General features: G+C 40.1%; 1 protein-coding gene across 3 annotated transcripts; it reads left to right on the forward strand.

The window, feature by feature from the left end:
- Window positions 1–824: 824 nt before the first annotated feature.
- SPC25 (SPC25 component of NDC80 kinetochore complex) lies at window positions 825–6873 on the forward strand. 3 transcript variants are annotated; one of them, XM_071747446.1, is made up of 7 exons: window positions 825–993; window positions 1565–1747; window positions 1838–1903; window positions 2516–2662; window positions 2809–2913; window positions 3217–3315; window positions 3851–4602. In XM_071747446.1, the coding sequence occupies exons 2-7, from the start codon at window positions 1594–1596 to the stop codon at window positions 3973–3975; spliced, it is 696 nt and encodes a 231-aa protein (XP_071603547.1). In that variant the 5' UTR covers window positions 825–993; window positions 1565–1593; the 3' UTR covers window positions 3976–4602. The 3 variants fall into 3 exon arrangements, with proteins under 3 accessions (XP_071603547.1, XP_071603545.1, XP_071603546.1); XM_071747444.1 differs by lacking the exon at window positions 825–993 and adding an exon at window positions 1042–1183 and having other exon boundaries at window positions 3851–6873; XM_071747445.1 differs by lacking the exon at window positions 825–993 and having other exon boundaries at window positions 1372–1747.
- The last annotated feature ends 5443 nt before the right edge of the window (window positions 6874–12316 follow it).

Genomic DNA, 12316 nt, shown 5'->3' on the forward strand with positions numbered 1-12316 from the left:
GAGGGAACTTCGGAAGAAGTGTCCGAGTCAAATGAGACAGAAATGCAGTTGGTTAGAAGCGCTGGCCACCAGCAGGAACAGCTTATACATGAATAATACAACAGAAAGTGGGTGCTCTCAGCTCAGCCTTTGCTTTGGGTCCGGTTAAGGGGGGGGGGGAAGGGAGAATAATGGTTTCCAGCAGCAATCCTCAAAACCTTTACTAAGTTTACATTATTCTGAGATAATCTAAACAGTACTGAATTAAAGCTGAGAGCAATTAATTAGCTATGGTGAGAAACCGCAGGCTGGTGTCTGGGATCACATCCTCTGGTGCTCACCGAGCGCCAGAAGGGAATGCACCCAGCTGGAGCCGTGTGGTGAGGAGGACACGAATGCTGACAGCAGCTTGGCAGGGCACAGACAGGGCTGCTGGACTTTTGTTCGTACCGAGAACGGCTTTAATTAAAACCCGGGTATCATTCTTCTGTCATAAGAAGTTACCTTAAAGGCACCTTTAAACTCGTAATTCAGACTTGCGGATTTAAAAGGCAATTCAGGACCGTCACAAAACTTAGGAGTGACTCCCCCAAGAATGTTTTGTGCCTCAACTCGTCACAACAAAAAAATTCTCGCTTCAGAGGCGCGTAGAGGGGCCCGCCCGCTCCCGAGCCTGTTTCACCCCGCACGGCACGGTGAAGCGCACACCACGCTCCGGGATTTTCTCTCCAGCCCACCGGCCGCCGTCCCCGGCGCTGCGGACAGCCTGGCAGCTGGACCCTCGCTGGGCGTCGGAAAAACGATCTGACCGCCACAAGCATTTCCCAAACTCCGACCCCGACCGACCCACGCCACCTCCGCAAACCCCGAGAGGCGGCCCGGGACCGCGGCCCGGCCCTGCCCGTCACGGCAGCTCCGCCCCGGGGGCATCGTTACCGTAGCAACAGCGCCGGCAGCTCCCAGCAGGCCCTGCGTCCCCGGTCACAGCAGGAAGAGTAACCGAGCCAATCAGCGGTGCGCTTCTTGGGGGACGGGCGAGCGGCGGTGCCCAATGAGAGAGCAGCTCTTGGGGCGGCGGGAAGGCGGTAGCGGTTTGAAAGCTGCGGGTGGGTCCGGTGTTTCGCCGCTCGCTCTGTCCTATCTTGTCCTGCTTAGCGCGCAGCACCGCGCTGCTTCCGCGTCGGCACCACCTCGTCGAGCGGAGGTGGGGGAAGGTGTCCGATCGCCTCTCGGTTCGGGCTGCGAACATAGAGGAGAGGGCCCGGTCCGGTCCGGTCCGAGCCCCGCGGAAGGACGGCGAAGGGGTGGGAGCGCCCCGGGGGTAGGAGAGCGCGGAGCCTCGGGGGTTGCAGGCCCCGGACACGGTGCGGTGCGGGGTCGCCTCCTGAGGCGGGTAGCGCACCTCGGGCAGGGTAGCGAAACAAGCGCAGCTCCCGCAGTCGGTGCCTGTTGGAGAGAGAGGGACGGAACTGACCGGGGAAGAGGTTTGAGTAGGAAGCCAAGGGGATAAAAACAGCTCTGAAGGTTTATCCGGTAATTCTGAGATAAATCTGCTGCTATTGTCTTGTGTGTTTTGACACTGCAGTTGCTCGCTTGCATCTTTGCTGCAGCACTATGGCGAATATAAAGGCAGAAGATGAAATCAGCCTCTTTGAAAGAGAAATGAAAGAGTTTTGGACCAAATTTAAAAGCATTTATGGTCCTGAACAGATTAATCAGATCTTAGTGCTGAGAGATTCGTGCAAGGAGTCCATAAAAGCGCTTTCAGGTAAATAGGTTCTGTGTCCCTGTTACCCCTACCTTTTCCAAAATCATCTTCAGATTTCTCCAGATAACCGAAATAACTTTACATTTACAGAGAAATGGTCCAAGAAGCTGAAAGAAGGGGACCTGATGATTAATAAAATTCAGGAGTATAACAATGGTATGGTATTTATTGTCTAACATTTCTAAAGTTAGTACAGCTGAATAATATGTTTAATTTCCCATTTTAGAAGGCAAATACCTCACAATGAAGACAGTTGAAACCAAATGTATTTGGTTGGCTAGGGGATGTAAATTGCAGATCAAAAGCAATTTGTTGGAAAAGTTAATTGATGCAAAAAGATGAAGATCAAGTAAAAAAAAAAAAAAAAACTACTCTGAATTTTGTAGTTAAACTTCAGAACATTAGGTACAAATAACTGCAATTCTAGTATTGGTCAGTGTTTCCATTCCTTGCTTTTTATCAAATTATTTGTTTGTAGACAGGATCCACCATCCTCATGCTTTGCAGATTTTTACAGTGGTGGCAGCAGAAGCAAATGACATCTAATCGAAGTATCAGAGGAGCTCCCTACTTAGTAACTTGTCTTTTGAATGACTTTCACTTTAAGCTTTTATTTGATGCTTTTAATATAGTCATGCTGACTTTTCAGGTGACACAGCACACATTTCACTGGATTTTATTCAAATGAATCATCACAAACAGTATAGATAATTACTAGATATCAGGGACATCAACTGTAAATGTTCAAATCTGCTTGGCTCCTTTCAGAGATCCTCCAGCAGAGCCAACGCATATCAGAAAATCAAGAGCATTTTACAAAAATAAAAGCTAATGTGAATCAAGAAGAGGAGCAAAGGAAGCTTTTGCTTGACAGTATCCAAGAGCTTAAAGAAGAGCTGATGAAGAAAAAGGAAAGTAAGTAAAGGATAAGTAGATTTTCCTAATCAGAAAGGAATTGTTTTCAACACTTGCTCTCAATGATCTTTTCTACTGATCTAAATATTTCTTAAGTGCTTGCTTCACCTTTGCTTTCATATTTATGGTGGCTTTTAAAATTCTAGTCATAGCTTCCAAGAACCAGGTTGCTAAGGAGAGAATGGAACGACTCTGCAAATCCAAAGTGTTGTTTGAGGAGCGGATTGGACTGGAGATACGCAGGATTCATAGTAAGTTTCTGTTCTTTCCATGTGCAGTGTATGGTTAAATATATGGAGTGGTTAATGTTGGAATGCTCTTCATTACACAGTCCAGCTTAGACAGCTAAAGAATTTTCCCAGCCCAGGTATTATCACTGTGTCTCACATGGCAAAATATGGTATGCTAAAATGCCTGTGTCTTTCAAAGAGAGCAGATTTGCTTAACTTGTAATTATTCTAAGAATATTAAATGAAACTGTAGCTTAATAAATTGATTTTTAATAATCGTGATTCTCCAGCAGAGGTTAATGGTGTTTCTTCTGTTTGTTTTAGATGAACAATTACAGTTTATATTCAGACATATTGACCACAAAGATCCTGACAAGCCATTTATGTTCACCCTTTCCATAAATGAACAGGGAGATTATGAAGGTATGTGAATTTTAAATACTTCAGAGGACACAATTTGATGCCAACATTTGAGAAAAGGAGGCGAGTCAAGTTTAGTTGTAACCTTTATCTTGCAATTTCTGAATAAAAAACCTTGCAATGGTAATTTTACTTAATAAAGTTTCTCTTGTTCATTTACATGAAACTACAGCTCCTTATATTTACTCCCCTCCATTTGTGGGGTTGCTGTTTAATTTGTATGGAGCAAAGCAGGAAAGAGATAACAGGGATAAATAAATGCTTCAGTTTGCAGTATGTTGCTTCTTCCCTTTATGCTAGTGAGTGTTTATGCTGACAGGCACATCTCAACCTGTCTGGGAAGCCTGGAGGGCAGAAAAAATAGGTTTGGGGTTTATCTTTGCTGAAAGAAAATTATTTAATAGATTACTCAAAAATAATACTGGAAGCAGCTAAAACAAAAGGTAACAAACTATACTTGTATTTCATAAGCATAGAAAACCGTTAATTTAATTTTTTTTATAGTAGTCTAATCTTTTGGAAATTTGTGTTATTTTAGTGACTTCCTGCACTCCTCCTCTGGACTGCATAGCAGAGTTACAGCTCAAAGTGAGAGAAACGAACAATTTTTCTGCATTTGTTGCCAACATCAGAAAAGCTTTCACTGCTTTATCTTATAAATAGCATAAAACTAGCTTACACCTCCCTTCCTAACTGTAGAGTACTTTTTTCTTTCCTTCCTGTATTGTTAAAGTATGTGTTTATCCATGTCTTAATCTAATTTCTAAATAAAAAAAAGATAATGAAAGCAGTGTTTTAGTCTGGTGTCATCTAGAGGCATTTTAGATGATTCTTCAAACAACAGTATAATCGATACCTTCCTTTACTGAATGTCTCCCTAGATGTGTAAATTTTGATTCAGGAACAAGTAGCTTATTGATGTAATGATCCCTATATAGCTTCCCCAGGAAGATGTTAAAAATAAGGTACTTTCTGGGATTTATTGCTCTCTTCCAAATGCATAGAAGTGTCTTTCAGGTTTGCATGTCATCCAAGTAGGCCTGAAACCCACTAAAATAATGCTTAGCAATTACTTCAGTTACCTGTGTAAGAGGTCACCATCTTATTTTTTACTGTCTTGTGCTCTCCAGTTTTATCACTTGTTTTCATACATGTACATTTTTTATCTGTTGCACGATATATCTTACCACCTGTTTCAGATTCTTGTCTGGATGCCTATTTCTGTTGTTAGTAACAAAAGTGACTTGTATGCTATTTTTGAATAAAGATTTTAACAGGAGCAAATGGGAACTTTGTTTTGATCAGAAATTCTAGAGGGCTGAAACGGAACTCTGCTGTAACTCAGAGGCTTCTGACTCCCACAATGCCCAGCTGGGCAGAAAAGCTGTTCCAGAAAGGAGATAACATTCCATTTCTTCTTTCCTATAGGGAATAACTTGATATTTTCTAAATAATGCAACATTTTAGTTGGTATGCCCTATTTTTTTTCTTGTGCTAAGAAGAGTAAAGGTGCAAAGTGATAACTGTTTTAGAACAAGGTGGCAACAGTGGTTACTAGGCTTTTCTACAGTGACTTTTCAAATGAAATCCTCAGTTTCTGCCCTGTATGTAAACCCCCAGTACTCTGAAAATTTTGTAACTGACAATGGGACAGAGGCATAGGCTGGGAGACTGCCTTCAAGTACTCTGTCTAGTTGGTCATTAGGACATTTTGCTTCCCTTTAGAACATACTAAGGAATGTTTAATGTGTTGCTTTCTATGAGCTGCTTTTACCACAAGATTGCTGTAGGCATTTTTATTCAGGTCAATAGACTAGCCAGTAGTTCAGAAAAATTTATTCAGCCAGCTCTGTAGCTCCCACTTCCTATTTTATCTCCCAGGAGCTGCAACTGCTGTATTGCCCCACTTGGCTGGTAGCTCTTCCTTCCTGGCAGAGAAGTTCTCACCTTCCATGTTTGGAAGTATTTAACAGCTGTTGTATGGAAGCAAAAAGATAGTATGCAGCCTCCTTATTTTCAAATGGAGCTGTTCCTTCATTAAGGATGTGCATATTACTGAAAGGCACTCCTATGGAGTATCTGTTTTTATCATCTTCATAGAAAAAAAAAATTGAAATGCCCTTGAGTAACAGACAAATGCTCAGACTAACTGCCATTTTCTTTTCATGTTCATCCCAGGCACGATCAGTTGGTTTATTGCCTCTAACAAAATTTTTTTCCAAGATTGCTGTGCACAAAGCATAAAATACGACAGCTACTGGATTGGAATTTATGTTCTTAGGACCTGCTAGAAAATGTGATGTGCTTGGCTATATATGTTCTATGCATGTGCCTAAAGCAAGAACTTTGAAATATTTATTACATATAACTTTTAAACCTTTACAATTCCTTTTGGAGTTTGAATAAGGAACCTGCTTGTATTTGCCAAGGCAAATGAGGTGCAGATCTTACTCTGAAACAGAGCTAGGCATTCCAAAAGCAGATAAAAGCTAGAAAAGTGTACACAATAGCTTTTATGTCTCTGCTTACTCTAAAACACAAAATTAAAACTAGTTTATGACATACCTAAAAGAGCCATTATGCTACCTGAAGATAGGTGTTAAAATCAAAACCTTTGTGCCTTTATCAAAGACACTTAGTGCTTATAGAATTTCACCCACCTAATAATAATAAGGAAATAATAATAAGGAAAACTAGGATAATACTATATACTAACTCAGCTGATAGGGTAACTGGGGCCTCACTGTAATGGGTAGCATCTAAATGCAGACTGAAATGCCCAAAAGAGCAGCTGGGAAGGCTCTTCAGCTCCAAAGCAATACACAGCTTAGAGACTATAAGACACATTGAACCAGCCTGCTCCTGTTGATGCTTGGGCTCCATCCATTTAGCAGGATCAGATTTATCTTAAGGCAGGCATAGATTTTATTGAAGGTTAGTACAGGCACTTTTATTTTCATAGAACACTTTGCCTAAACCTGGATGTTGCTTGTCCTTCTAAAATACTTAGCTACTAAGGGGCAAACCTAAGATATGTAGTCCAAATACTGCTGATCATACAGACAATGGCTGATGTACCCACCAGTGCTCAGCACCTTATTGAATTTATCTCCTAATATAAAAATCTGGCAATCAGGTGTTGAATTTATTAGATACTGGAAATACATTGTGAATTTAAGGACTGTTGGGAAGACAAAACAATATTAAACATTAATAATGTATGTGCTGAGTGTATTTAATCACAATAGTTTTTTTTTTTTTTAATTCTAGCTGCATGCAGATTTGAAAAGAAACTGAATTACTGTAAGATTCTTGGCTAACAAAGCTTTATTGAACACCTAATCGACCAAAAGTAGAGGTGATTAAGTTGAATTTGTTGATAATTTTCATAAACTCTCTAGGATGTTGCCAGACATTAAAAAGCAAACAAACAAGTAATGGCTACACTTGTGAATATTAAGAGAGACTTGGAAATTATGCTATGCTGCTGTCATATTCCAATTGTGTTATAGTATCTACTGTCTTCTCTAATGCTTCTTTAAACTGTGAATTTATTCAGTACTTGGATATTGTCCAAAGTAGTCCTGTCATTGTAAAACTCTAAAATCATTGTGAACTAATTTGTGAGTGATTTATCACTTTTTAAAAGCCCTGTGAACCTGACATAACAAACATTCACACATGTGAATCACTTAGTCCCACAGGCAGACTACAGTACATTTTTTAACTCTATGACTGAACCATACTAAATAATTATGGTAATAATCTTACCTTTTTGAAAGAAATAGTTGCAATCCAATTACATCAGGCTTTACTGAATAGGATTGTATGCCTGAAAGGCTGGGGGGAATGGCTCTGCCAGACAGTGGGACTCCATTCTTTCTGTCCTTATTAACCCTAACCCTGCTAACAATTATACGCAAAAAAACCCTTAGAATGTTGGGCTTATAAACAAGTCAGTCCAGCAGAAGCAGATGTAACTAAGCCTGATTTCCTACAGTTTTGTGATTTGGTCCTTAAACAGTGCTATTTCCTTCACTGCAACATCCCAGTTGTTCTTTACAGTCTCCCAGTGGTTGAGAGCCAGCACCACACCCAACTTGAGGAGTTTGAGCAGAGGCCGGTTTGGCCTCTGCGTGGTTGATGCTAAAGCCACAGGACAAGGGTTACACTCTGCTTTCCCTTCCTCCAGTGCAGAACATTGCTTTGTGATTGTCTGCTTTACCTGGCTGCCAATTTGTAGTACCTTGTTAGAACAGTGATAGCTGAAACACAGGCTCCTTTTCAAATGTGAGCTAACAGCAATGGGTTCAAAAGTTGTTAGGGAGACCAACAGACTATGCTAAGAATAGCATTTAATCCATGCAAGTGCACAGTGATTTTTTTTACATGGCCTTACATATATATTTTAAAGTGGCTATGCACTGAAAGGATGAATGGAAAGCAGATACAATTAGTGTTAATTTGATTTCCTTCCTTGTCAGTCACAGCATGTTGAACAATGCTAATTACTATTGACTCATCTATTTTGTGACTGATGGATAATTGCACATGGGAACATGCTCTGACTGATTTGCCATAATGGATTTTTTTTCCACTGGCTGTGGGATTATGGGCTCAGTTCCTCACTGTCCCCTATCTTCTGCACCACACATTCAACTGGAGTAACTGGCTTGGCAAAGCAGTCTGTTGAATGAACAGCAACTATACATCATTATTCTGATTTAGAAGCATGCTATATTTCCTTTACACTGATGGCAATTATAAAGAGCATTTAGAATCATAGAATCATAGAATCATAGAATAGGCTGGGTTGGAAGGGACCTCAGAGATCATCGAGTCCAACCCTTGAACAACTACTGCCACAGTCACTAGACCATGGCACTGAGTGCCATATCGAGTCGCTTTTTAAATGTCTCCAGGGACGACGAGTCCACCACCTCCCCAGGCAGCCCGTTCCAATATCTGATCACCCTTTCTGTGAAAAAATTCTTTCTAATATCCAATCTGAACTTCCCCTGCCACAATTTAAGACCATGCCCTCTTGTCTTACTGAGAGTTGCCTGGGAAAAGAGACCAACCCCCGCCTGGCTCCATCCTCCTTTCAGGTAGTTGTAGAGAGCAATGAGGTCTCCCCTGAGCCTCCTCTTCTTCAGGCTGAACAGCCCCAGCTCCCTCAGCCTCTCCTCATAGGATCTGTGTTCGAGTCCCTTCACCAGCTTGGTTGCCCTCCTTTGGACCTGTTTAAGAGCAGACCTGCACACTAAACTTTGTGGCTAAGCAAGGAGTAGGCAGGAGTGATACAGAGCTGACCTTCTGGGTGGTATACAAGCTGTCTAAAAGCACAAGTGTCACAGTTTCACAGTGTAATGACTGTAAGGGTCTTTTCCAGTTTACAATGTGAGTGCTTACCTCACAGGTTAAAAATAAAAACAGGCAAATAACTAACATAACTTTCCAAATGAAGCTAACAAGAGGGAAACTTCCTTGTCTAGCTCTGTGTCTGACACAGCCCCTTTAGTGGAAAGGAGATGCAGCAAATGGCTAATCCCATTCTTTTAACATTAGTTGTCAGTCTCAGCACAATTTACTGGCCTCTATTTTCCTATACTTTGTGCAAAGGCAGATAAGCCATCTGATAAAATAATGTTTCTAATGAAGAGAGGGAAAACCGCATACAATCTTCAGCACTGCCAACTGCAACTCTGCAGCCATTGTCCTTTTAGGCTTCAGTCTTCTCTAAGGTTATCCCTAATTCTCCTTGTGACTATTACAACAGGCACCACCTTTACAGATGCTCTGCTAATGGAATCACAATGAATCAAAATACCAAATTTACAGTCAGTGTCCATGTAATGTACATGAGAAAGCCAGTTTGCTTTCCTCAACTGCTTCTGCTTCCTCAACCAAATTAAATGGTTCAGAACAAGCATTAAAAGCTTGCATCCAATCATTAATCCTATCCAGATGGCAGCTGATGTCACTGTTGGCAATCCATTTTTTTTCTATTTCAAACTATATAGTTAGCATTTTAGAGTAGTTGTCGTATTTACAGAGAAGGAACTCTTACATGTGGAACAGCTGAGTTTGTGCTGGATGCTTGGACTAGTTGCAAGAGTAGCACAGACTGTCACAGCTTAACTATGAGCAATCCCAGTGGTTCACATGCTCTTTATTTGACAAGATCAATTTCTTAGAAAAAAATGGATTCACTTAGTAGGAGACTGCTATGAGAGGGCAACAGCCATTTAAAAACTTCATGTGAAGAGGAAGCTGCTTCTAGACTGGGCTGCAGACTCAGCTGCTTTTTACATCCACTTGGTTCAGATGACCACAACTCAGGTCATCAGTTCCTCAGCAGGAAGGACCAAATGCTGGACCTGCCTTTTAAGCAATCCAGAATACTAACATCCATATTCTCTTCTGTACCTGGGATACAGATTATGTTGTCCCATAAAATAACAGCTACATGGAGACTGGTGAGAAACAGCATATAAAAACGTACTATCTAAATGCTTTGGCTGAATTAAGTTTAAATTAAAAGTAGATGAGAGACTACACAAATATAACTGTAAAATAGCAAGCTTTTCTGGTAGGAAGCAGCTTTTTTCAAAAATACCTTAGGAGAGCAACAGTAATTAAATTACTTTTGCTGGGAATTAAAATAGGAAGTTATCTTTGAAACAAAACCAGAAAGAGGACAGAAAGTTGCTAGTTAGGTTAATGTAGGAGAGAGCTAATGCAATTTTAATTAAGGAAGAATCACATTCAACCTCTGAATTTCAAGGTTCTTATAGCAACTACTGTGTTTCTTGTACAGAGGGACCTTTACAGACTTAAAAGGAAGTTTATCAAAACCATATTGCTCTTTCTCACATTATCCTGAGCCATTTTCTGTACACAGTGGCTCTCCCTTGTACTATGTAATTTGAAAGATATATGTGGAATAGAAAGCAAAAGACATTAAACATATAACTGGACAGATTTCCACATAATCAAGTCTCTTCAATATACAGGAATTTAAATGAAATATTAAACGCACTACAAAATTCTTACTTGAATCTTCTCTAAAAATTCTGGAGTCTGCAGTGTGGATAACAGTCCTTGAGCTAAAAAAAAAAAGGAAGAAATGGTCTGCAATTCATAGAAAAGAAAACTGACACTACATTCCTAATTCTTATGTTTATTATGAAAGTGTCTCCAAATCAAAATAGCCTACAATATTGATTGGTTCCAGAGATTTTATGATGAATATTTATTTTCCATATTAAAAAAACCCAAACCAACCAAGTAAAACACAAAATAACTCCCCAAGTTATACACAACAGCTATACATGAAAGGACTTGCAGCTAGCACATCACTGTGTCGAGGACAGTGGAGTTCCTACACATAACTGCATTTCTGAAAGAGTTGCTCAAGCACAGGATTGTCATGAAAACACAGGTGGATCAGTGTCATCTTTCTCATCCTGACTTGCAAAAGGCAGTCAACATGCACAGTACAGTGTGAGAGCTTATGTAGAAAAGTTGAACTCCAAGACTGCAAGAAGCTGAAGCTCAGAAGCCAGAAAATGTGTTTTGTTGCACAGATCATTTTAGGTCATGTAAGAAAATAATTTTGGTCTTTTGTCTGACATGTGTGATGACTGAAATGGCATCAGTTTGTAGCATTTCCTCCAGTTTTTAATTGGAAACAATTTCAAAGACTGAAAACTCTGTACAGACAAACCCAAACACTGTGTTTTCATTGCAACTACAATCAGAAATCTTTACAATTGAAAGGCTAAATATGTATGCCACTTTTCCAAACTTCCATTAGTGCTTTTTTAAAATTAAAAGAAAAACAAATTAAAAATATAAGAGTAAGGTTGTCTTACTGAAGTTACCATTAGGTCCCTGTTCCAAATCAAAAGCATTCAAAACAAGTAATACAAACCGGTTTTGCATTATGATTTAAAGGCAACTGTAATTTGTAGAACACTGAAGTTAGGCCTAATAAGGTCTACAATACAGAAAGGGTAAAAAGTATTTGATAGCTCCTCTCACACAAATGTAACAAGAAGTAGACAATAGGAGACATACAAAAATGAGCGGTAGCAAAGAGATTAAAAAAATACGAAAGCATCAACAGTAGAAAAACAATGGCAGCCTATTATTTCTCTGAGAATACAGAAAGCTTCAGTAATAAGAAGATGAATGAAACAGTCATTAGGCTTCCTACTAGAGTGATCTGCATAAACCAAACAGGGTGTCTACATCAACCCATGTTGATCGTCACTGACATTTGCTGCAGGGTAGCAGCTTCCACCACGATGTCCCAGTCAGAACCAGGGAGTGATTTTCACTCAGAACACGTACAGGTTTAAGACAAGAACGACTTCGCTGTAAGCAAAGCTTTAGTGCAGGTAGTTGGGTCTCAGAAACAGGATTTGGCATTGGCAATCACACAGAATGGCCACAGGTTGAGACAGGAGCATATGAAGCTGTGACACCTGTTCCAATTCTGCAGGAATTATTAAATAAATAACACATAGAAAAACCTACAAAATAGCAACAAGGAAACACCATGGGACACTTTGGTATTTTAGAACTAGCACTACTGAACATTGTTCAATATCCAAAAGACTCCAACATCCGCCCTTGTTGTTTGATCAGATATTCCACCATTTTCTGCAATGTCTGTTTTTTATGAAAAAAACCAAACCAAACCAAATCCCATCATATATTTTTCTTTTGGTATAAAATATGCCAATATGGGAAACAGTAAACAAAGGGAGACCTGAATCTTATTATACTCTGGGCTGGCAAGGGGGAGGAGACAAGTCTTTACTATTTACTAATAAACTCTACATATAATTTCCTCATTTTTCTACTTCAACATCTCAACCACTGTGTCATGTACTGCACTACAAAAAGGGAGCATAGAGGCTGAAGACAGGTTACAGAGTACAAACCCTCATTTCTAATATGATAATTCTACAAAAGGCATGAATATACAGAACCT

The sequence above is a fragment of the Heliangelus exortis genome, chromosome 6, assembly GCF_036169615.1.
Source record: "Heliangelus exortis chromosome 6, bHelExo1.hap1, whole genome shotgun sequence".
Lineage (NCBI taxonomy): Eukaryota > Metazoa > Chordata > Aves > Apodiformes > Trochilidae > Heliangelus > Heliangelus exortis.

What these genes read in the sequence shown, in the direction of transcription:
- SPC25 (XM_071747446.1), top strand. Translation starts at nt 1,594, where the DNA reads ATGGCGAATATAAAGGCAGAAGATGAAATCAGCCTCTTTGAAAGAGAA. An exon ending in AATTCAGGAGTATAACAATG is followed by an intron (nt 1,904 to 2,515) that starts GTATGGTATTTA and finishes GGCTCCTTTCAG; the next exon opens with AGATCCTCCAGCAGAGCCAA. An exon ending in GCTGATGAAGAAAAAGGAAA is followed by an intron (nt 2,663 to 2,808) that starts GTAAGTAAAGGA and finishes TTAAAATTCTAG; the next exon opens with TCATAGCTTCCAAGAACCAG.